The sequence below is a fragment of the Acipenser ruthenus genome, unplaced genomic scaffold, assembly GCF_902713425.1.
Source record: "Acipenser ruthenus unplaced genomic scaffold, fAciRut3.2 maternal haplotype, whole genome shotgun sequence".
In the NCBI taxonomy this organism is placed as follows: Eukaryota; Metazoa; Chordata; class Actinopteri; order Acipenseriformes; family Acipenseridae; genus Acipenser; species Acipenser ruthenus.
This window is the reverse complement of record NW_026708779.1, coordinates 407,796-433,988: the sequence shown is the minus strand read 5'-3', so window position 1 is coordinate 433,988 and position 26,193 is coordinate 407,796. Positions and strand designations below refer to the sequence as shown.

Sequence of the window (26,193 nt, the reverse complement as noted above, 5' to 3'; positions counted from 1 at the left end):
TCTAAAAACATATACACACAAGTTAGATCTTTTATTTCACATCATGTAAGAAACTGCAAAATGATATCGCAAAAAAGGTCTGTACCGGAAGCCATAATACTATCACAGTAAGTATTTCATTTTAGATTTCGAAAATGTCACATTTCTCGTTAATGGAAAACTATACAAAGCGGTGTGTAATTAAATATGCTAACGTAACATTATTCAGCAGGCTTCGTTCGACTTTATGAAGCAGTTCATTCTATAGGGGGATGCAAAACTTTTGGCCACAGTTGTACCTTCGATTGAAAATAAAACTGTATTTGATCGATATTTATATGTTAGAGTTTCCTTGTTTATCATTGTTCTTACAGGCAAGGCAGAACAAAGGGCTAGAAACTCACACTAGCCCTGCTGCTGCTGCTGCTGCTGCTGCACCCAGTCCTGGGGTTCAGAGCTCCCCTCAATGAAGTCTAGTATTATTATTATTAATATTGAAATGATCAGGAGCCAGGAGTTTGAGCAGGGTTACAAACTCACACTAGCCCTGCTGCTGCTGCTGCTGCACCCAGTCCTGGGGTTCAGAGCTCCCCTCAATGAAGTCTAGTATTATTATTATTAATATTGAAATGATCAGGAGCCAGGAGTTTGAGCAGGGTTAGAAACTCACACTAGCCCTGCTGCTGCTGCTGCTGCACCCAGTCCTGGGGTTCAGAGCTCCCCTCAATGAAGTCTAGTATTATTATTATTAATATTGAAATGATCAGGAGCCAGGAGTTTGAGCAGGGTTACAAACTCACACTAGCCCTGCTGCTGCTGCTGCTGCACCCAGTCCTGGGGTTCAGAGCTCCCCTCAATGAAGTCTAGTATTATTATTATTAATATTGAAATGATCAGGAGCCAGGAGTTTGAGCAGGGTTAGAAACTCACACTAGCCCTGCTGCTGCTGCTGCTGCTGCTGCACCCAGTCCTGGGGTTCAGAGCTCCCCTCAATGAAGTCTAGTATTATTATTATTAATATTGAAATGATCTGGAGCCAGGAGTTTGAGCAGGGTTAGAAACTCACACTAGCCCTGCTGCTGCTGCTGCTGCTGCTGCTGCACCCAGTCCCGTCTCTATAGCGTACACATTTATCGTTTTACACACAAATGAGATACAGATCGGTTACCTCACACTCCAAACTGTTACTTGTTAAACTTGACTGTTTTTCTCCAAACCACCATATTTCACGGCACCCGTTTAAATGTAGAAACGATGTGAGCCCCGTGTGTGTGTAAGATAAGCTTCACGAGATTGCATCTGTCCGTTGAGTTAAGTGGTGACGACATGTACTGATATGTACTATGCTGCCATGGTCAGTCTTATTGTACAGAACTACATGTGTTTGATGGATCAAAGCACAAGAGTAATTAGTCTACCTATCTATCTATCTCTCTATCTATATATATGGTCTGCTGGTTTTCATTCCAACTGAGCTCTTAATTACTGAACTAGACCCTTCATTGAACTGATACATTTGTTTAATTAGACATTTTTTAAAATTGTTTTCAGCTCTTAAACTGTTACAGATTTCCAGTTACATATAAAATGTTATCACTAACTTGATATCTGCAACTGTTTAAGAGCTGAAAACAAGTAAAAAAGTGTAAATTAAGCAAATGATCAGTTCAATGAAGGGTTCAGTTAAGTGATTGAGAGCTCAGTTGGAATGGAAACCAGCAGACACAGGATCGGGGTTGGGAAGCATTGATATAGAGGCCACACTTTATGAAGATAGATAGATAGATAGATAGATATATAGATAGATAGATAGATAGATAGAGGGATGGAAATAAGACTCCTGTTGCATAGCAGTTTTACCCAGTCCAGGTTTTACTAGTGTGGAGTAGCAGTGCAGGCAGCAGCTACCAGGCCAGGCAGCAGTGTGGAGTAGTGGTTAAGGCTCTGGACTCTTGACCGGAGGGTCGTGGGTTCAATCCCAGGTGGGGGACACTGCTGCTATACCCTTGAGCAAGGTACTTTACCTAGATTGCTCCAGTAAAAACCCAACTGTATAAATGGGTAATTGTATGTAAAAATAACGTGATATCTTGTAACAATTGTAAGTCGCCCTGGATAAGGACGTCTGCTAAGAAACAAATAATAATACCAGCTTGATCAACCCCAGTGTGTCTAGGTAACAAGCTCAGGTGTGTCTTATTATTAAACTCAAAATAAAACCAGGAATGGGTGAAACTGCTGTGCAATAGGAATCTTATTTCCACCCCTCTATCTATATAAATGTGACACAGGAGTCCGTTCAGCCCGTCAGCACTCGTCCGGTTCTGAGCAGCTGATTGATCACAGAACTTTGTCGAGTTGGGTTTTCCTGTGGGTCACCTCTACACCTGCGCACTGGAAACCACTTTATCACAGTTTTTATTTATTTATTTATTTATTGATTGATTGATTGATATTGTTAGATGTAACACGTTTCTAGATTGATGTCATCACAGGCTGGTTAGTCCTGTGAACTCACCGCGTTCCTCGGAGTGATATCTCGACGTGGGGTCAGTTTTGAGACGCGCCCCCCAGCCCCAGATACAAATCTCCCCCTGGCAGTGAAACACAGAAGTGGTCTATTGCTGAAGATCACTGGCTTCTGATATGTCTGTGCAATGCTGCTGAACAGTTATTTCACTCACATGAAGATGATCAGCAAAAATTCTCAACAGAAACAGGTACATTCATACAGTGAAAAACTCAATGTAAAAAGAGGAACCTGTGTGTCTCCCCTGGTAAATGTGAAAAACTATTATTATTATTATTATTATTATTATTAGCATATGCCCTTATCCAGGGCGACTTACAATTGTTACAAAATATCACAGTACAAAGTATCACTTTACAAATGATCCCATTATAAAATATCACATTACAGAATATCACCTTATTATTATTATTTATTTCTTAGCAGACGCCCTTATCCAGGGCAACTTACAATTGTTACAAGATATCACATTATTTTTACATACAATTACCCATTTATACAGTTGGGTTTTTACTGGAGCAATCTAGGTAAAGTACCTTGCTCAAGGGTACAACAGCAGTGTCCCCCACTGGGGATTGAACCCATGACCCTCCAGTCAAGAGTCCAGAGCCCTAACCACTACTCCACACTGCTGCCGCCTTACAGATCAGCGCGGTTATAAAGTCTAGTAAAATCATTAGCAGATAAGATCAAATTCAGATTTGCTTATATGAGTAAAGTCCAGTAAGAGCACGCAGTGAGTACGATGAATGGATGAGAACGATTTCAAACAAGAGCAATTACAAAAAACATGAGCACAGTTACCTATAAGAGTAAAATCAAGAACCAGATTCATGAAGTAGATATAATTAAGAGCAGCAGTAGAATACAGCGAGGTGTGGAGCAATTCACTGCAAGTCCAAGCTGATACAAGCACTGGTGCAGTTGGGTGTCATATACTCCAGTATAGTGGAGAGTTGTGAGGTTACAGATGCTGTCTGGGTGGTCAGGGACTGAGCAGTCCTGATATCCGTGGGTTGGTCGTTCCAACACTGAGGGGCGAGGGTGGAGAAGGAGCGGGCTCTGGAAGCAGGGGAGTGGGGGGATATCATTTTGTAGTTTTTTTGATTCCATGATGTTGAATAACACATCTAAATTATGTTCACACACACACACACACACACACACACACACACACACACACACACACACATATATATTCAATCCTAAAATTCTAGGTGATGCAAAACTTTTTTGCCATAGCTGAAAAAAAAAACAAATATTCACAAGGAGAATATAAATTATCTGACACCGCTATGTAGAGAAACTGAATTAGGCAGGTTTTACTGTAGTCAAATAAGAAAAAAAAATGTTCTTACTACAAACCCTGTAAAGTGTTTTATAGTAATGTTCAAACTATTAATTATGATTAAACTTGTCGAGGATTTCTGTACGATAATGTGGCGTGATTAACAGGGCGTGTCGTGTCACAGAGAACATTGACTTCTTTGGTCGTGGCTCTTGGCAGAGGGGCAGATAGGGCGGGTAGGGGCGGGTAGGGGCGGGTAGGGGTTGGCAGGGGCAGTTTGAGAGTTCCTCATTATTTAGGATATAAAGGGGTCGAGGAGCTGGGAGGGAGAACCAGACAGCTGGACACGACTTCTCCTGTCAGGTAAGAGTCCTTTACTTCACCTCTCTAAGCCGTCGTAGTGAACAAAACCGCTCGGGAAATCGTACACACGTTTCCATTCGCTACACGGCTCTGAAATGCGTTTTCTTTTACAGAATACAATAACTTTTGAGTAGCGATCGTTGCTTTTCCTATCAATATCAGCCTACAGCTCTGCTCAAAAGTTTTGCATCATCACCCTATAGAATGAACTCATTCTGCTTCATAAAGTCGAATGCAACCTGCTGAATAATGTTGCCTTGTTAACACATTGAATTACACACTGCTTTGTAGTTTTGCATAGGCTTAACAGAACAACTGAAAATAGAACAATCTGGCATTTGGAAATCTAACTGTACTACTATTATGGTTTCCCGTAGACTTTTCTTCTTTGTGATGTCATTTTGTAGTTTATTTGATCACATGATGTTAAATAAATACATTGTGTTCATATAGTTTAAAAGAAAAATAACCAAAGATGTCTCACTCTTAAAATTCTAGGTGATGCAAAACTTTTGGCCAGAGCTGTAGTTTCCTCAAGCAATCTCTCAAAGCTAATCAGAAGTGTAGCACTGATGTTTATCAGCAAATGATCATGAAATGAAAAAAATGATCATTAATAAAAAATCGAATTCTCCTTTGTGCTTTAATCAGGAGTCTTAAAAAACTTCTAAAAAGTCTCCTGCGTTTGATCGCGTGTGGCTCCGTGTTCCTTTTCTCTCACTGTTTGAAATGAATTGCATTTGTCCCCAATTAAAGTCTCCACTTCAATTAGATCATTGCTAAGCTGTTTATTATGATACGATTTTCAGTTCCAGTGGTTTGGTTTCATACGCACAGCAATTTAAAACTACAGCAGCAATGGGCTGTTCTGATGCATGGGCACGCTGCTGTGTTTCTGGTGCAGTCTGACCTGTTCGTATCCGTGTTTTATTGCAGCCCATCAATATTCTGTGTCTATTGATTCCGGATCTGTTTGACCAAGATGAAGAGTCTTTTTCTCCTGGTGCTGCTCTGCAGTGCTGAGCTGATCTCCTCTTTTGGTAAGATTATCACGGGGCAGGGTCTGATTGTATTCATATACACTGACACACACACACACACACACACACACACACACACACACAGACACACACAGACACATAGACAGAGAGATATAGAGACACACACACACACACACACACAGACACATAGTCAGAGATATAGAGGGACACACACACACACACAGAAGCAGAGACAGAGAGACAGAGAGACACAGACACACACAGACACAGAGACATAAAGACACAGAGTCTCACACACACACACAGAGATGCATAGACACACAGACACAGACACACACACACAAAGAGACACAGGCATAGACACTCACATACAGACACACACACACACATACAGACACACACACATATAGACAGCGACACACACACATAGACACCGATACACATAAACACACACACACACAGACACACACACATCAGTAAACACACTCGTTTAGTAGTAAGGTACACTTTCTCTTACAGTATAGAGGGACACACACATTCATATACATCAGTTGTTTCATTGACATAGTATGGCAATTTATATTGCTAGGATGGGGGATGGATGATGTCACTGACAGGCTGGTTTATATTGCTGGGATGGGGGATGGATGATGTCACTGACAGGCTGGTTTATATTGCTGGGATGGGGGGTGGATGATGTCACTGACAGGCTGGTTTATATTGCTGGGATGGGGGGTGGATGATGTCACTGACAGGCTGGTTTATATTGCTGGGATGGGGGGTGGATGATGTCACTGACAGGCTGGTTTATATTGCTGGGATGGGGGATGGATGATGTCACTGACAGGCTGGTTTATATTGCTGGGATGGGGGGTGGATGATGTCACTGACAGGCTTGTCTTTGTGTGTGTCTCTCTGTCTCTCCTCCAGCTGTTCCTGCAAATGTGGAAGTGCATGCAGATTCTGCAGCGCATGCAAATTGTGCAGCGGATGCAGATTCTGCAGCGCATGCAAATTGTGCAGTGCATGCAGATTCTGCAGTGCATGCAGATTGTGCAGCGCATGCAGATTGTGCAGCGGATGCAGATTGTGCTGCGCATGCAGATTCTGCAGAGCATGCAGATTGTGCAGCGCATGCAGATTCTGCAGAGCATGCAGATTGTACACCAAATGCAGATTGTGCAGCAGATGTGGAAGTCAAGGACTGGGGTGCCTACTGCAACGCTACCTTCCCAGGGCTGTGTGAGACTCAGTCTTACTCTGATGGATGCCATAGATACACATTCCACAGACATGCCGTTAGCTTCTCTTGTGCTGAGGTACCAATGCATTATTATTATTATTATTATTATTATTATTATTATTATTATTATTATTAGTAGTAGAAGTAGTAGTAGTAGTAATATTAATTAGTCACTTCCAATAGGAGCTCGTTTGTTTGACGTCTCATCCGAAGGACGGAGCACAAGGAGTTTCAGTGACTTGCTCAGGGTCACACACACACAGGGAGTCAGTGGCTGCTGCAGAGTCACTTCCAATAGGAGCTTGTTTGTTTGACGTCTCATCCGCGCGTGCTATACTTTAGGCTGCAGTGTTTCAGATGCACGATTTCCGTGACACGTACCCATTGCCCATTGTGTAATATGCCCTTGTGTGAAAATTCTGAACAAATAGTAGTTTATATACAGCAATGGCCAAAAGATTAGAATCATCATCACTCTATAGAATTAACTCATTCTGCTTAGTAAAGTTCAATGAAACCTGTTGAATAATGTTACCTTTCAAAATCTAACATAAGATACTACTGCACTACTTTTATGGCTTCTGGTAGAGTTTTGTTCAGTTTTCGAATGTATAACATCGATATTGAAACTCCTGCTCAAGGCTTGTACACATACCCACACACACACACACCCACACACACAGTTACACAGAGACATAGAGACACACACAGAGACACATAGATCCGCATAGATACACACACACACACACACACATAGACACAGACACACACAGACACACACACACACACAGACACAGAAACCGATATTGAAGCTCCTGTTGCTTCTCTTCTCTCCTCAGATCCACTGTCAGCATAGTCACTGTGGCCACCTGGCTTCTGTTAACAATCATTGCATTAACCATGCCCTCACCTGCTTGAGTGTTCAGTGCAACCATGCGCTTACAACGTGGATAGGAGGCCAAATGACATGCAGGGTGAGAGTAAACTACCTCTCTATCTGTCTGTCTGCGTCTGTTTGTCTGTCTGTCTCTCTTTGACTCAGTTTGCCTGTGTGTCTGTCTGTGTGTTTCTCTCTGTCTGTGTGTCTCTTTCTGTCTGTGTATCTCTCTCTCTCTGTCTGTGTGTCTCTCTCTGTCAGTCTGTGTGACACTGTGTTAAATTGCTAACTGTTAAATTGCTATATCTGTGTGAAAGACGACTAATGAGTTCAGGAGCTGCTCTTCAGGTCTTGCTGCGCTGCCGTTGACATGCAGTACAGTATGTAACCCAGGCAGGGTCTCTATAGAAGAAACAGCACCATCTAGTGATCTGCAAAAGCACTGCACTCGATAGTGCTAGCCACTGGTACAGTGTTTTTATTTGTATTTATTTTATCCCAGGCGACTCACACAGGAGTCACAGGGCAGCACAGACAGGGTTACAATGCAAGATTCATATTTAAACACAGTGCGGTTTACAGACAGTGCAGATAATAATAACACTGCTAGAATACAATATGAACCAGGAGGCTACAAGTTAGGATCACAGCAAGTTAGATCTACAGTGACAGATTAGCAGTGCAATAGTGCAAGGATAGCGCATCAGCTGAGGATCCAGTGACGAGGTGCTGAGGTGAGGAGAGTCCAGTCCAGAGCAGGAGGGGCGGATCCAGAAATCTACAAGCCTAAACAAGGAGGTCTTGAGGAGGCTGGGAGAGACGGAGGACAGCACTGGCTGCACTCTTTGAGTAAGACTGTTTCTCTGTCTTGTTTCTCAGGGGTTTCAGTGGACTGACGGCTCCTGCTGGAGATACCAGAACTGGTATTACGGTTGTCCAAGAAGCTGTGGCGGTTCATGTGTGGTACTTAACTGGGGAGGTGAGGAATTATTATTATTATAATTATTATTATTATTATTATTATTATTATTATTTATCAGACGCCCTTATCCAGGGTGGCTTACAATTGTTACAAGATATCACATTATTTTGACATACAATTACCCATTTATACAGTTGGGTTTTACTGGAGCAATTTAGGAGGCTGTGTGGTCCAGTGGTTAAAAAAAGGGCTTATAACCAGAAAGTCCCCGGTTCAAATCCCACCTCAGCCACTGACTCATTGTGTGACCCTGAGCGAGTCACTTCACCTCCTTGTGCTCCGTCTTTCGGGTGAGACGTAGTTGTAAGTGACTCTGCAGCTGATGCATAGTTCACACACCCTAGTCTCTGTAAGTCGCCTTGGATAAAGGCGTCTGCTAAATAAACTAATAATAATAATAATAATAATGATAGGTAAAGTATCTTGCTCAAGGGTACAGCAGCAATGTCCCCCCACCTGGGATTGAACCCACAACCCTCCAGTCAAGAGTCCAGAGCCCTAATTGGAAGGAGTTTTAAATGTTGTTATATATATATATATATATATATATATATATATATATATATATATATATATATATATATATATAATAAAGCTGTATTTTTTAAGTGTGAGCACGTGATTACACACACACACACACAGAAAAGTAAATGTAGACAGTATTCTATTAAGCTAAAATTAGCGGTACAATGTTCTTTGAGATCCAAAAAAAAAAAAAAAAGAACTCAACGCAATTAAAATATCAAATCAACACAATGAGACACAATTCTGCTGGCGACACAATTTGGCAAGGGAGACCTTATTTCGCACCAACAGTGCACGATACTGCCAGGTGACGTGAAGATATTTGGCCATCCTTGTCAACTGGTTGCCTGGCGTTGCGCGACCCAGCTGTTTCCACAAAGGCGCACGAACACACCCACAACCTCGTTTACTTCACCGTTATTGCGAATTCCATGACACTTAGTGGGATTGTCGCTGTGTTATTGATGAACAAAGCCGTGTTCGTGATAAATAAACTTCGGGGGTGCGCTCGCCGTGTGTATCTCCACCTCACGCGCGCATGCAATGTTCTCTTTCCTTTTCAGCGACCGGAAAGTGGTGCAATCGTCCGTGCTCTGAACGGCGCCCCTTTATTTGTAAGGGGAGGCGCTAAGGCATGAAGACTCTTCCAGGTTCCTCCACGCTACGCTTGGCAGTTGGATAAAACGGAGCTCCCTCCTACGTCACACTTTATTGGAACCACCGGTCCGTCACTCTAAAGTATGGTCTAAAAACAACAAATCTTGATAAAAAAAGAGGAAGTAGCTTGAAATATCATTGTGTGAACGCTTTCTGTTTTACATTTGTGTGTGTAAGTGTGTGTGTGATGTGTTTTTGGTATTCCATCCCATACTACTTAAGATTTTAGTTCTATACCTAGTAACGACAGTACCGCACAGCCACCGACAGGGGGCAGTGAAACAAAGCGCTTAGCTATGAAGATGAAGATTCGAGGTTATTCAAGGTTTAAAAACACACACACACGATATTTTCAGATCCTTTCTCTTTATCGTTGCTCTAAGGCATTCTTGTGATCAAATACAATTGAGAAGAGGGGCTCCCAAGCATAAAGACAAGGCTTCAAATCACATTGTAGAAATGAATCGATATTTTAATTCACATTATTGAATGAGCGCTGACCATCTATAAAACGCATTCTCTCGCCTCTTATTAGCTCCATCACTGGACCCTCCCTTTAAAGGAGCGCTGACCATCTTTAAAATCCATTCTCTCACCTCTTATTAGCTTTATTATTAACATCATCACTGGTCTATTTCAAGCCACTGGAGGCGATTTGCAAAGATCTGTCGAATACAATATTATACATAATATCAATGTTGTATTTTTCTTAAAACCATCAGTTACTGTGTGAAAAAAATGTTGAACATTCTTTACATTGTGTAAAATCCTGCATGCGCTTTGCTTTTTAATGCAATAATAAAACAGCGTTTGATCAGCATTGAAAAATAAACGGATGTGTGTGTCTGCATTTATTTTCATTTTTTTGACGTTACCTTATATCCAATGTCTTTAATTAAACAGTGCTAGGGTAGTTTTGTATTATTTAAACACACAGTGATATGACGTCAGGCACCATGAACACCCACAGAGTCCTGTAGTTATAGAGATAAAGAACAATGTTTAACCCTTTAATGGGTTTGTTGTTCGCAGCCCGCTTTGAATGATGTCATCAGTTTTGAAAACTAGGCAAACATAATTAGCAAGATCATTATTGATTCCAGGCATGTACCTATGACTCCCTTTGCATACTGTAGCAGCGTGATCCATTCCTGGTTTCACTGGGAGTTTAATAATAAGACACACCTGAGCTTGTTACCTAGACACACTGGTGGCTGATCAAGCTGGTAGTAAAACCTGGACTGGGTGACACTGCTGTGCAATAGGAGTCTGATTACCACCACTCTCTCTATATAATATACAGAGACAGAGAGACACAGAGACAAACAGACAGACAGAGACACACACAGAAACACAGAGACACAGACACAGATGCACACACACACACACACATCAGTAAACACACTTGTTTAGAAGGAAGGAACACTTTCTCTTACAGTATAGAGGTACACACACATTCATAGACATGAGTTGTTTCATTGACATAGTATGGCAATTTATATTGTTGGAATGGGGGGTGGATGATGTCACTGACAGGCTGGTTTATATTTCTGGGATGGGGGTTGGATGGATGTCACTGATAGCACAGCAGTGTGATCCATTCCTGGTTTCACTTGGAGTTTAATAATCAGACACACTGTGGCTGATCAAGCTGGTCGTAAAACCTGGACTGGGTGACACTGCTGTGCAATAGGAGTCTTATTACCAGCCCTGCAATGTAATTCCAGTCCAGTGATATTAAACTGCAGTTGCAATGTAATTCCAGTCCAGTCTAGTGATATTAAACTGCAGTTACAATGTAATTCCAGTCCAGTCTAGTGATATTAAACTGCAGTTACAATGTAATTCCAGTCCAGTCTAGTGATATTAAACTGCAGTTACAATGTAATTCCAGTCCAGTCTAGTCTAGTGATATTAAACTGCAGTTACAATGTAATTCCAGTCCAGTCCAGTCTAGTGATATTAAACTGCAGTTACAATGTAATTCCAGTCCAGTCTAGTGATATTAAACTGCAGTTACAATGTAATTCCAGTCCAGTCTAGTCTAGTGATATTAAACTGCAGTTACAATGTAATTCCAGTCCAGTCCAGTCTAGTGATATTAAACTGCAGTTACAATGTAATTCCAGTCCAGTCTAGTGATATTAAACTGCAGTTACAATGTAATTCCAGTCCAGTCTAGTCTAGTGATATTAAACTGCAGTTACAATGTAATTCCAGTCCAGTCTAGTCTAGTGATATTAAACTGCAGTTACAATGTAATTCCAGTCCAGTCCAGTCTAGTGATATTAAACTGCAGTTACAATGTAATTCCAGTCTAGTCTAGTGATATTAAACTGCAGTTACAATGTAATTCCAGTCCAGTCCAGTCTAGTGATATTAAACTGCAGTTACAATGTAATTCCAGTCCAGTCTAGTGATATTAAACTGCAGTTACAATGTCATTCGAGTCCAGTCCAGTTAATATTGATCAGGAGCCAGGAGTTTTAGCAGGGTTAGAAACTCACACTAGACCTGCTGCTGCTGCTACTGCTGCCCCCAGTCCTGGGATTCAGAGCTCCCCTCAATGAAGTCTAGTATTATTATTATTATTAATACTGAAATGATCAGGAGCCAGGAGTTTGAGCAGGGTTAGAAACTCACACTAGCCCTGCTGCTGCACCCAGTCCTGGGGTTCAGAGCTCCCCTTAATGAAGTCTATTATTATTATTATTATTATTATTATTAATACTGAAATGATCAGGAGCCAGGAGTTTAAGCAGGGTTAGAAACTCACACTAACCCAGCTGCTGCTGCTGCACCCAGTCCTGGGGTTCAGAGCTCCCCTCAATGAAGTCTAGTATTATCATTATTAATATTGAAATGATCAAGAGCCAGGAGTTTGAGCAGGGTTAGAAACACACACTAGCCCTGCTGCTGCTGCACCCAGTCCTGGGGTTCAGAGCTCCCCTCAATGAAGTCTATTAGTAGTATTATTAATATTGAAATGATCAGGAGCCAGGAGTTTGAGCTGGGTTAGAAACTCACACTAGCCCTGCTGCTGCTGCTGCTGCTGCACCCAGTCCTGGGGTTCAGAGCTCCCCTCAATGAAGTCTAGTATTATTATTATTAATATTGAAATGATCAGGAGCCAGGAGTTTGAGCAGGGTTACAAACTCACACTAGCCCTGCTGCTGCTGCTGCTGCTGCTGCACCCAGTCCCGTCTCTATAGCGTACACATTTATCGTTTTACACACAAATGAGATACAGATCGGTTACCTCACACTCCAAACTGTTACTTGTTAAACTTGACTGTTTTTCTCCAAACCACCATATTTCAAACCACCGTTTAAATGTAGAAACGATGTGAGCCCCGTGTGTGTGTAAGATAAGCTTCACGAGATTGCATCTGTGCGTTGAGTTAAGTGGTGACGACATGTACTGTGCTGCCATGGTCAGTCTCATTGTATAGAATTACATGTGTTTGATGGATCAAAGCACAAGAGTAATTAGTCTATCTATATACAGTATATATATATATATATATATATATATAACGCTGATGTATGGGTAAGTAAGCTGGGCTGAGCTGAGTGGGGGACGGAGGGGGGTGATACTGGGACGCCAGCATCACTGTCGAGCCCTCTTGAGGTGTCATGGGTTAGTCGACGAAACACCAAGGATGGAAGGTGCCCACTTGAAGACCCCAGAGATGTACCCTACTCAGCTCAATCCAGACGGTTGTCATGCTGATGCGCTGGGGAGACCGCACTGTGGTTGATCCCCGGAGCCAGCATCGCAGCTGTTGTGTGTGCTGATGCGCCAGTGAGGCAAAATAAGCTGATCCCTGGAGCCAGCATTACACTTCAGCCATCAACACCAGGCAGAAGGATATCTACATCATCATATGGAAGGAAACGTAAATGGATGGAGACGCAGATGGATCACATTAGTTTACTGTAAAGCTACGTCTTAGTTGGTGCTTATCTTGGCAATAGCCAAGTTCAGATCAGCATGAAGTTTTAACATCTACTCTCATGTAATGGAAATCATATATATATATATATATATATATATATATATATATATATATATATATATATATATATATATATATATATATATATATATATATATATATATATAAATAAATAATACTCCCTGTTGCACAGCAGTTTGATCCGATCCTGTTTCACTAGGAGTTCAATAATAAGACACACCTGAGCTTGTTACCAAGACACACTTGGGGCTGATCAAGCTGGAAGTAAAACCTCGAGTGGGTGACACTGCTGTGCAATAGGAGTCTTGTTACCATCCCTCAGTCTATATGAATGTGTCATACAGATTGACAGGGCAAGTTCATAGGAGTTAAGAACGAGAGGAGTCCGTTCAGCCCGTTTGCGCTCGTCCGGTTCCGAGCAGCTGATTGATCTCAGAACTTTGGGAGGCTGTGTGGTCCAGTGGTTAAAGAAAAGGACTTGTAACCAGAAGGTCCCCGGTTCAAATCCCACCTCAGCCACTGACTCATTGTGTGACCCTGAGCAAGTCACTTAACCTCCTTGTGCTCCGTCTTTCGGGTGAGACGTAGTTGTAAGTGACTCTGCAGCTGATGCATAGTTCACACACCCTAGTCTCTGTAAGTCGCCTTGGATAAAGGCGTCTGCTAAATAAACAAATAATAATAACTTTGACAAGTCGGGTCTTAAAAGGATCTCAAGTGAATACAGATACATTCATACGGTGAAAAACGTGTTAGTCCTGATAACTCATCGCGTTCCTCGGAGTGACATCTCGACATGGGGTCAGTTTTGAAACGTGCCCCCCAGCCCCAGATACAAATCTCCCCCTGGCAGTGAAACACAGAAGTGGTCTATTGCTGAAGATCGCTGGCTTCTGATATGTCTGTGCAATGCTGCTGAACAGTTATTTCACTCACGTGAAGATGATCAGCAAAAATTCTCAACAGAAACAGATACATTCATACAGTGAAAAACTCAATGTAAAAAGAGGAACCTGAGTGTCTCCCCTGGTAAATATGTAAATATATTATTATTATTATTATTATTATTATTATTATTATTATTATTATTATTATTATTATTATTATTATTATTATTAATAATAATAATAATAATAATTTGACTTACAGTTGTTAAAAAATATCACAGTTCAAAGTATCACTTTACAAATGATCCCATTATAAAATATCACATTACAGAATATCACCTTATTATTATTTATTTCTTAGCAGACGCCCTTATCCAGGGCTACTTACAATTGTTACAAGATATCACATTATACATTATTTCACATTATACAGATATCACATTATTTTTACATACAATTACCCATTTATACAGTTGGTTTTTTACTGAAGCAATCTAGGGAAAGTACCTTGCTCAAGGGTACAGCAGCAGTGTCCCCCACCTGGGATTGAACCCACGACCCTCCGGTCAAGAGTCCAGAGCCCTAGCCACTACTCCACACTGCTGCCACCTTACAGATCAGCGCGGTTATAAAGTCTAGTAAAATCATTAGCAGATAAGATCAAATTCAGATTTGCTTCTATGAGTAAAGTCCAGTAAGAGCACGCAGTGAGTACGATGAATGGATGAGAACGATTTCAAATAAGAACAATTACAAAAAACATGAGCACAGTTACCTATAAGAGTAAAATCAAGAACCAGATTCATGAAGTAGATATAATTAAGAGCAGTAACAGAATACAGCGAGGTGTGGAGCAGTTCAGTGCAAGTACAAGCTGATGCAAGCACTGGTACAGTTGGGTGGCATATACTCCAGTATAGTGGAGAGCTGTGAGGTTTACAGATGCTGTCTGGGTGGTCTGGGACTGAGCAGTCCTGATATCCGTGGGTTGGTCGTTCCAACACTGAGGGGACGAGGGTGGAGAAGGAGCGGGCTCTGGAAGCAGGGGAGCAGAGGGATATCATTTTGTAGTTTTTTTGATTCCATGATGTTGAATAACACATCTAAATTATGTTCACACACACACACACACACACACACACACACACACACACACACACATATATATTCAATCCTAAAATTCTAGGTGATGCAAAACTTTTTTGCCATAGCTGAAAAAAAAAACAAATATTCACAAGGAGAATATAAATTATCTGACACCGCTATGTAGAGAAACTGAATTAGGCAGGTTTTACTGTAGTCAAATAAGAAAAAAAAATGTTCTTACTACAAACCCTGTAAAGTGTTTTATAGTAATGTTCAAACTATTAATTATGATTAAACTTGTCGAGGATTTCTGTACGATAATGTGGCGTGATTAACAGGGCGTGTCGTGTCACAGAGAACATTTACTTCTTTGGTCGTGGCTCTTGGCAGAGGGGCAGATAGGGCGGGTAGGGGCGGGTAGGGGCGGGTAGGGGCGGGTAGGGGTTGGCAGGGGCAGTTTGAGAGTTCCTCATTATTTAGGATATAAAGGGGTCGAGGAGCTGGGAGGGAGAACCAGACAGCTGGACACTGGACTTCTCCTGTCAGGTAAGAATCCTTTACTTCACCTCTCTAAGCCGTCCTAGTGAACAAAACCGCTCGGGAAATCGTACACACGTTTCCATTCGCTACACGGCTCTGAAATGCGTTTTCTTTTACAGAATTCAATAACTTTTGAGTAGCGATCGTTGCTTTTCCTATCAATATCAGCCTACAGCTCTGCTTAAAAGTTTTGCATCATCACCCTATAGAATGAACTCATTCTGATTCATAAAGTCGAATGCAACCTGCTGAATAATGTTGCCTTCTTAACACATTGAATTACACACCGCTTTGTAGTTTTGCATATACTTAACAGAACAACTGAAAATAGAACAATCTGGCATTTGGAAATCTAACATGAAATACTACTGTAGTACTATTATGGTTTCCCTTAGACTTTTTTTCTTTGTGATGTCATTTTGTAGTTTATTTGATCACATGATGTTAAATAAATACATTGTGTTCATATAGTTTAAAAGAAAAATAACCAAAGATGTCTCAATCTTAAAATTCTAGGTGATGCAAAACTTTTGGCCAGAGCTGTAGTTTCCTCAAGCAATCTCTCAAAGCTAACCAGAATTGTAGCACTGAAGTTTATCAGCATACATTTCATTCACTAACAGCTGCTAAAAAAAATGACCATTAATAAAAAATCGAATTCTCCTTTGTGCTTTAATCAGAAGTCTTAAAAAACTTCTAAAAAGTCTCCTGCGTTTGACCGCGTGTGGCTCCGTGTTCCTTTTCTCTCACTGTTTGAAATGAATTGCATTTGTCCCCAATTAAAGTCTCCAATTCATTTAGACCATCGCTAAGCTGTCTATTGTGATAAGATTTCCAGTTCCAGTGGGTTTGGTTTCATACGCACAGCAATTTAAAACTACAGCAGCAATGGGCTGTTCTGATGCACGGGCACGCTGTTGTGTTTCTGATGCAGTCTGACCTGTTCGTATCCGTGTTTTATTGCAGCCCATCAATATTCTGTGTCTATTGATTCCGGATCTGTTTGACCAAGATGAAGAGTCTTTTTCTCCTGGTGCTGCTCTGCAGTGCTGAGCTGATCTCCTCTTTTGGTAAGATTATCACGGGGCAGGGTCTGATTTTATTCATATACACTGACACACACACACACACACACACACACACACACACACACACACACAGACACATAGACAGAGAGATATAGAGACACACACACACACACACACACACAGACACATAGACAGAGATATAGAGAGACACACACACACACACAGAAGCAGAGACAGAGAGACAGAGAGACACAGACACACACAGACACGGAGACATAAAGACACAGAGTCTCACACACACACAGAGAGATGCAGAGACACACAGACACAGACACACACACACAAAGAGACACAGGCATAGACACTCACATACAGACACACACACATATAGACAGCGACACACACACACACAGACACATACACACACACATAGACACCGATACACATAAACACACACACACACAGACACACACACATCAGTAAACACACTCGTTTAGTAGTAAGGTACACTTTCTCTTACAGTATAGAGGGACACGCACATTCATATACATCAGTTGTTTCATTGACATAGTATGGCAGTTTATATTGCTAGGATGGGGGATGGATGATGTCACTGACAGGCTGGTTTATATTGCTGGGATGGGGGTGGATGATGTCACTGACAGGCTGGGTTATATTGCTGGGATGGGGGGTGGATGATGTCACTGACAGGCTGGTTTATATTGCTGGGATGGGGGATGGATGATGTCACTGACAGGCTGGGTTATATTGCTGGGATGGGGGGTGGATGATGTCACTGACAGGCTGGGTTATATTGCTGGGATGGGGGGTGGATGATGTCACTGACAGCCTTGTCTTTGTGTGTGTCTCTCTGTCTCTCCTCCAGCTGTTCCTGCAAATGTGGAAGTGCATGCAGATTCTGCAGCGCATGCAAATTGTGCAGCGGATGCAGATTCTGCAGCGCATGCAAATTGTGCAGTGCATGCAGATTCTGCAGTGCATGCAGATTGTTCAGCGCATGCAGATTGTGCAGCGGATGCGGATTGTGCAGCGCATGCAGATTCTGCAGAGCATGCAGATTGTGCAGCAGATGCAGATTCTGCAGAGCATGCAGATTGTACACCAAATGCAGATTGTGCAGCAGATGTGGAAGTCAAGGACTGGGGTGCCTACTGCAACGCTACCTTCCCAGGGCTGTGTGAGACTCAGTCTTACTCTGATGGATGCCATAGATACACATTCCACAGACATGCCGTTAGCTTCTCTTGTGCTGAGGTACCAATGCATTATTATTATTATTATTATTATTATTATTATTATTATTATTATTATTAGTAGAAGTAGAAGTAGAAGTAGTAGTAGTAGTAATATTAATTAGTCACTTCCAATAGGAGCTCGTTTGTTTGACGTCTCATCCGAAGGACGGAGCACAAGGAGGTTCAGTGACTTGCTCAGGGTCACACACACACAGGGAGTCAGTGGCTGCTGCAGAATCACTTCCAATAGGAGCTCGTTTGTTTGACGTCTCATCCGCGTGTGCTATACTTTAGGCTGCAGTGTTTCAGATGCACAATTTCCGTGAAACGTACCCATTGCCCTTTGTGTAATATGCCCTTGTGTGAAAATTCTGAACAAATAGTAGTTTATATACAGCAATGGCCAAAAGATTAGAATCATCATCACTCTATAGAATTAACTCATTCTGCTTAGTAAAGTTCAATGAAACCTGTTGAATAATGTTACCTTTCAAAATCTAACATAAGATACTACTGCACTACTTTTATGGCTTCTGGTAGAGTTTTGTTCAGTTTTCGAATGTATAACATCGATATTGAAACTCCTGCTCAAGGCTTGTACACATACCCACACACACACACACCCACACACACAGATACACAGAGACATAGAGACACACACAGAGACACATAGATCCGCATAGATACACACACACACACACACACAGACACAGACACACACAGACACACACACACACACACACACACAGAAACCGATATTGAAGCTCCTGTTGCTTCTCTTCTCTCCTCAGATCCACTGTCAGCATAGTCACTGTGGCCACCTGGCTTCTGTTAACAATCATTGCATTAACCATGCCCTCACCTGCTTGAGTGTTCAGTGCAACCATGCGCTTACAACGTGGATAGGAGGCCAAATGACATGCAGGGTGAGAATAAACTACCTCTCTATCTGTCTGTCTGCGTCTGTCTGTCTGTCTGTCTCTCTTTGACTCAGTTTGCCTGTGTGTCTGTCTGTGTGTTTCTCTCTGTCTGTGTGTCTCTTTCTGTCTGTGTATCTCTCTCTCTCTGTCTGTGTGTCTCTCTCTGTCAGTCTGTGTGACACTGTGTTAAATTGCTAACTGTTAAATTGCTATATCTGTGTGAAAGACGACTAATGAGTTCTGGAGCTGCTCTTCAGGTCTTGCTGCGCTGCCGTTGACATGCAGTACAGTATGTAACCCAGGCAGGGTCTCTATAGAAGAAACAGCACCATCTAGTGATCTGCAAAAGCACTGCACTCGATAGTGCTAGCCACTGGTACAGTGTTTTTATTTGTATTTATTTTATCCCAGGCGACTCACACAGGAGTCACAGAGCAGCACAGACAGGGTTACAATGCAAGATTCATATTTAAAAACAGTGCGGTTTACAGACAGTGCAGATAATAATAACACTGCTAGAATACAATATGAACCAGGAGGCTACAAGTTAGGATCACAGCGAGTTAGATCTACAGTGACAGGTTAGCAGTGCAATAGTGCAAGGAGAGCGCATCAGCTGAGGATCCAGTGACGAGGTGCTGAGGTGAGGAGAGTCCAGTGCAGACCAGGAGGGGCGGATCCAGAAATCTACAAGCCTAAACAGGGGGATGTTGAGGAGGCTGGGAGAGACGGAGGACAGCACTGGCTGCACTCTTTGAGTAAGACTGTTTCTCTGTCTTGTTTCTCAGGGGTTTCAGTGGACTGACGGCTCCTGCTGGAGATACCAGAACTGGTATTACGGTTGTCCAAGAAGCTGTGGCGGTTCATGTGTGGTACTTAACTGGGGAGGTGAGGAATTATTATTATTATTATTATTATTATTATTATTATTATTATTATTATTATTATTATTTATCAGATGCCCTTATCCAGGGTGGCTTACAATTGTTACAAGATATCGCATTATTTTGACATACAATTCCCCATTTATACAGTTGGGTTTTACTGGAGCAATTTAGGAGGCTGTGTGGTCCAGTGGTTAAAGAAAAGGGCTTATAACCAGAAAGTCCCCGGTTCAAATCCCACCTCAGCCACTGACTCATTGTGTGACCCTGAGCGAGTCACTTCACCTCCTTGTGCTCCGTCTTTCGGGTGAGACGTAGTTGTAAGTGACTCTGCAGCTGATGCATAGTTCACACACCCTAGTCTCTGTAAGTCGCCTTGGATAAAGGCGTCTGCTAAATAAACTAATAATAATAATAATAATAATGATAGGTAAAGTATCTTGCTCAAGGGTACAGCAGCAATGTCCCCCCACCTGGGATTGAACCCACAACCCTCCAGTCAAGAGTCCAGAGCCCTAATTGGAAGGAGTTTTAAATGTTGTTATATATATATATATATATATATATATATATATATATATATAATAAAGCTGTATTTTTTAAGTGTGAGCACGTGATTACACACACACACACACAGAAAAGTAAATGTAGACAGTATTCTATTAAGCTAAAATTAGCGGTACAATGTTCTTTGAGATCCAAAAAAAAAAAGAACTCAACGCAATTAAAATATCAAATCAACACAATGAGACACAATTCTGCTGGCGACACAATTTGGCAAGGGAGAACTTATTTCGCACCAACAGTGCACGATACTGCAAGGTGACGTGAAGATGACCTTCCTGGTCAATTGGTTGCCTGGCGTTGCGCGACCCAGCAGTTTCCACAAAGGCGCACGAACACACCCACAACCTCGTTTACTTCACCGTTATTACGAATTCCATGACATGTAGTGGGATTGTCGCTGTGTTATTGATGAACAAAGCCGTGTTCGTGATAAATAAACTTCGGGGGTGCGCTCGCCGTGTGTATCTCCACCTCACGCGCGCATGCAATGTTCTCTTTTCTTTTCAGCGACCGGAAAGTGGTGCAATCGTCCGTGCTGTGAACCGCGCCCCTTTATTTGTAAGGGGAGGCGCTAAGGCATGAAGACTCTTCCAGGTTCCTCCACGCTACGCTTGGCAGTTGTATAAAACGGAGCTCCCTCCTACGTCAGACTTTATTGGAACCACCGGTCCGTCACTCTAAAGTATGGTATAAAAACAAGGAATCTTGATAAAAAAAGAGAAAGTAGCTTGAAATATCATTGTGTGAACGCTTTCTGTTTTACATTTTTGTGTGTGTGTGTGTGATGTGTTTTTGGTATTCCCTCCCATACTGCTTAAAATTTTAGTTCTATACAAAGTAACGACAGTACCGCACAGCCACCGACAGGGGGCAGTGAAACAAAGCGCTTAGCTTTGAAGATGAAGATTCGAGGTTATTCAAGGTTTAAAAACACACACACGATATTTTCAGATCCTTTCTCTTTATCGTTGCTTTAAGGCATTCTTGTGATCAAATGCAATTGAGAAGAGGGGCTCCCAAGCATAAAGACAAGGCTTCAAATCACATTGTAGAAATGAATCGATATTTTAATTCACATTATTGAAGGAACACTGACCATCTATAAAACGCATTCTCTCGCCTCTTATTAGCTCCATCACTGGCCCCTCCCTTTAAAGGAGCGCTGACCATCTTTAAGATCCATTCTCTCACCTCTTATTAGCTTTATTATTAACATCATCACTGGTCTATTTCAAGCCACTGGAGGCATTTTGCGAAGATATGTCGAATACAATATTATACATAATATCAATGTTGTATTTTTCTTAAAACCATCAGTTACTGTGTGAAAAAAATGTTGAACATTCTTTACATTGTGTAAAATCCTGCATGCGCTTTGCTTTTTAATGCAATAATAAAACAGAGTTTGATCAGCATTGAAAAAGAAACGGATGTGTGTGTCTGCATTTATTTTCTTTTTTTTTTGACGTTACCTTATATCCAATGTCTTTAATTAAACAGTGCTAGGGTAGTTTTGTATTATTTAAACACACAGTGATATGACGTGAGGCACCATGAACACCCACAGAGTCCTGTAGTTATAGAGATAAAGAACAATGTTTAACCCTTTAATGGGTTTGTTGTTCGCAGCCCGCTTTGAATGATGTCATCAGTTTTGAAAACTAGGCAAACATAATTAGCAAGATCATTATTGATTCCAGGCATGTACCTATGACTCCCTTTGCATACTGTAGCAGTGTGATCCATTCCTGGTTTTCACTGGGAGTTTAATAATAAGACACACCTGAGCTTGTTACCTAGACACACTGGGGGCTGATCAAGCTGGTAGTAAAACCTGGACTGGGTGACACTGCTGTGCAATAGGAGTCTGATTACCACCACTCTCTCTATATAATATACAAAGACAGAGAGACACAGAGACAAACAGACAGACAGAGACACACACAGAAACACAGAGACACAGACACAGATGCACAGACACGCACGCACACACACACATCAGTAAACACACTTGTTCAGAAGGAAGGTACACTTTCTCTTACAGTATAGAGGTACGCACACATTCATAGACATGAGTTGTTTCATTGACATAGTATGGCAATTTATATTGTTGGAATGAGGGGTGGATGATGTCACTGACAGGCTGGTTTATATTGTTGGAATGGGGGGGTGGATGATGTCACTGACAGGCTGGTTTATATTGCTGGAATGGGGGGTGGATGATGTCACTGACAGGCTGGTTTATATTGCTGGGATGTGGGTGGATGATGTCACTGACAGGCTGGTTTATATTGCTGGGATGGGGGATGGATGATGTCACTGACAGGCTGGTTTATATTGCTGGGATGGAGGGTGGATGATGTCACTGACAGGCTGGTTTATATTGCTGGGATGGAGGATGGATGATGTCACTGACAGGCTGGTTTATATTGCTGGGATGGGGGGTGGATGATGTCACTGACAGGCTGGTTTATATTGCTGGGATGGGGGATGGATGATGTCACTGATAGGCTGGTTTATATTTCTGGGATGGGGGTTGGATGGATGTCACTGATAGCACAGCAGTGTGATCCATTCCTGGTTTCACTTGGAGTTTAATAATCAGATACACCTGAGCTTGTTACCTAGACACACTGGGGCTGATCAAGCTGGTCGTAAAACCTGGACTGGGTGACACTGCTGTGCAATAGGAGTCTTATTACCAGCCCTGCAATGTAATTCCAATCCAGTGATATTGAACTGCAGTTGCAATGCAATTCCAGTCCAGTGATATTAAACTGCAGTTACAATGTCATTCGAGTCCAGTCCAGTTATTATTGATCAGGAGCCAGGAGTTTGAGCAGGGTTAGAAACTCACACTAGCCCTGCTGCTGCTGCACCCAGTCCTGGGGTTCAGAGCTTCCCTCAATGAAGTCTAGCATTATTATTATTAATATTGAAATGATCAGGAGCCAGGAGTTTGAGCAGGGTTAGAAACTCACACTAGCCCTGCTGCTGCTGCTGCTGCACCCAGTCCTGGGGTTCAGAGCTCCCCTCAAGGAAGTCTAGTATTATTATTAATATTGAAATGATCAGGAGCCAGAAGTTTGAGCAGGGTTAGAAACTCACACTAGCCCTGCTGCTGCTGCTGCACCCAGTCCTGGGGTTCAGAACTCCCCTCAAATGATGTCTAGTATTGACCAGTAACTGTCACCTTTAGCGATCTCCTTCCTGGACTACGACACCTGGTGGTTTGTTAGTGAGCACCAGGACTCGCTGGGAAATACTCCCCCCTAGTGGTACTACACAGAAGACTTCGCACTCAGGTAAGTACCAGCTAATTCCAACCACTTTCTTTTCTCTACACAGGTTTGTTTCAATCCGGGGGTCCAAACATCAGATGCACAACAAGGAGGCACACAACAGGCAAGTAGGAAGATGAATAACTTTTAATTGCAGTAGAAAAAAGGTAGGTATTAAAATATTCTAAAAAATATGTTAAATCCAGCTACAAGCAACCCCACAATTATTTGTTTATTTAGCAGACGCCTTTATCCAATGTAACTTACAGAGACTAGGGCGTGTGAACTATGCATCAGCTGCAGAGTCACTTACAACTACGTCTCACCCGAAAGACGGAGCACAAGGAGGTGAAGTGACTTGCTCAGGGTCACACAATGAGTCAGTGGCTGAGGTGGGATTTGATCCGGGGACGTCCTGGTTACAAGCCCTTTTCTTTAACCACTGGACCACATAATGGAACCGGAAGTCACGCAAAAGCTGGTATCGAAGATGGGCCAGACAACAGGCACCATAGTCCGGAGTCCCTCCACGAGCAAGAAAGTGCACCGTCTCGTCTGGATTGGCTTTTGCTGCGCTGCTAATCGCCTTGTCCCAAAGCCTCGATTGCCACTGCCGTCGTCCTGGGAGAGAAGATACGGAGGAAGGAAGGAAAGAGAGCAAGAAGGGGAAAGAATATAGGGAACTGGGTAAGGAGTAGGATGAGAGAGAGAGAGAGAGAGAGAGAGAGAGAGAGAGAGAGAATGAATATCTCCACAGTTCAAGCTCTGGTACAGCTTGAAAAAGTGACCGCCTCTATGGGCAGGGAGCCACTGTACACCACGATCCGTGGCTGGGTGTCCCAGTATACGAACGCACTTATCTCACTACTGGAGAGTCAGCGCATCCAAGCCACGTCTCGCCGTGGAATCAGAAACCTCTGTCTCCAGTAAACGTGTTCCTTTTATATTCTGTGGGGTGCGGTGCAGTTGCAGCAGGCAGTCAAACAGGTAATCCAAGGCAAAACTTAAAAAAAAAATCCAAGTCCCGCTGTGCAAGAACAAACCCTGCAAACAAATATCCAAGTGAAATGTCGCCGAGACGCTGAGAACACCAGAGGGCGCCCCAGGCAACAAAATAGTGAATAATCAAACAATCTTCATTGCTTCCCTGATGGTAATGCGTCTCAGCAAATAAAACAAACAAACAAAAAAAAAATCCAAAATAAACAGAGTATAATAATTTAATAATCAAGGAAAACCAGTTCAGCTGCAATAAAAACAGCGCCCCAGCCTCGCTGCCTTAGTGAACTCTTCCCAGCTCAATTCTACCTGCAGCGCAATCAGGCTGTATTGCGTTTATGTCTCCAAACCTGCTTCTTTATATGCTGTTAATCTTTTAGCAATAGCCAGCTTGTTCCCTGCAGCCAGGTGTCTTTTACCCCCGCTGCTCAATCTGTCCCATCCCGTTCCTTCGCTATCGACACACACACGGCCGAAACTGTCAGCGTTGCTTACAAACAAAAGACAATCATGCATTAACTCTCAGCCACTGCACCTGCCTGCTCTCTGTGTTGCTTGTCCGCTGTTCTTTTGCTGTTTCAATCTCTATTTTCTGTTCCGTCCGACCCCTTCTTCCCCACCTACGCACCAACTTCATTTCCATTCTACCGCTCTCTCGTTCTCCGTCACCTGTCCATTTTATTCTCCCCATTAATCCTCGAAAAATCACTGCAACACCTATTCCCATTCTATATAATCAGTGTTCAAACAGGGGGTGCTGTTCACGACACTTTTTTGCCGGCTAGATTGCAGACGGGATTCTGCGCGTAACGTCACGGTCTGCGCAGACGGAGCGTGGACAGCTTTGGTAGATGAACAACAGTTCTGAGCAGAACCGAAATGGAGGTGGTGTTGAGAGAAATTCTAATCGCAGAAGAAGTGAATGCAATCGAAGATCCCTTTGTGCTCCACCAGCTTCATAATTCACAGCATGATCAGAAAATGTATAGTAGAAACAGTCCCTGCTATAAAGAGATAATATAAACGTATGTTTATATTAGACAGTTGTTAGACAGTACTGTATTTTGATCTGGGACAAAAATAGTTCAAATATGGTCACATATCTCATTTCAACTACCTGTTATTAAAGCTGATTTATTCTCCTTAATTCAAAGTAGGTTATTCCCTGTCCCTGATAGCCTTTCATCAATAACCAATTACACCTGCTGAAAATAACAGAGCGGTTTTAGGTTCATTTCAACCGTTTAGCATTTTTTTTACATGTTTAAACCTTTAGAATAACTATCTGAATATTTGAAAAGTATAATAACTCTGTGGAAA

At 42.2% G+C, this 26,193-nt stretch overlaps 2 protein-coding genes across 2 annotated transcripts; both read left to right on the top strand.

Moving 5' to 3' along the window:
- Window positions 1-4,055: 4,055 nt before the first annotated feature.
- On the top strand, window positions 4,056-10,277 carry LOC117410171 (neurocan core protein-like). Its single transcript, XM_034909827.2, has 6 exons — window positions 4,056-4,160; window positions 5,097-5,200; window positions 6,092-6,480; window positions 7,244-7,378; window positions 8,161-8,260; window positions 9,352-10,277. Exons 2-6 carry the CDS (start codon window positions 5,143-5,145, stop codon window positions 9,417-9,419), a joined length of 750 nt encoding a protein of 249 aa, XP_034765718.2. The 5' UTR covers window positions 4,056-4,160; window positions 5,097-5,142; the 3' UTR covers window positions 9,420-10,277.
- A 5,585-nt stretch (window positions 10,278-15,862) lies between these two features.
- On the top strand, window positions 15,863-22,020 carry LOC117410170 (proteoglycan 3-like). The gene is made up of 6 exons (XM_034916547.2): window positions 15,863-15,944; window positions 16,905-17,008; window positions 17,853-18,241; window positions 19,014-19,148; window positions 19,931-20,030; window positions 21,101-22,020. Exons 2-6 carry the CDS (start codon window positions 16,951-16,953, stop codon window positions 21,166-21,168), a joined length of 750 nt encoding a protein of 249 aa, XP_034772438.2. The 5' UTR covers window positions 15,863-15,944; window positions 16,905-16,950; the 3' UTR covers window positions 21,169-22,020.
- Window positions 22,021-26,193: the final 4,173 nt, after the last annotated feature.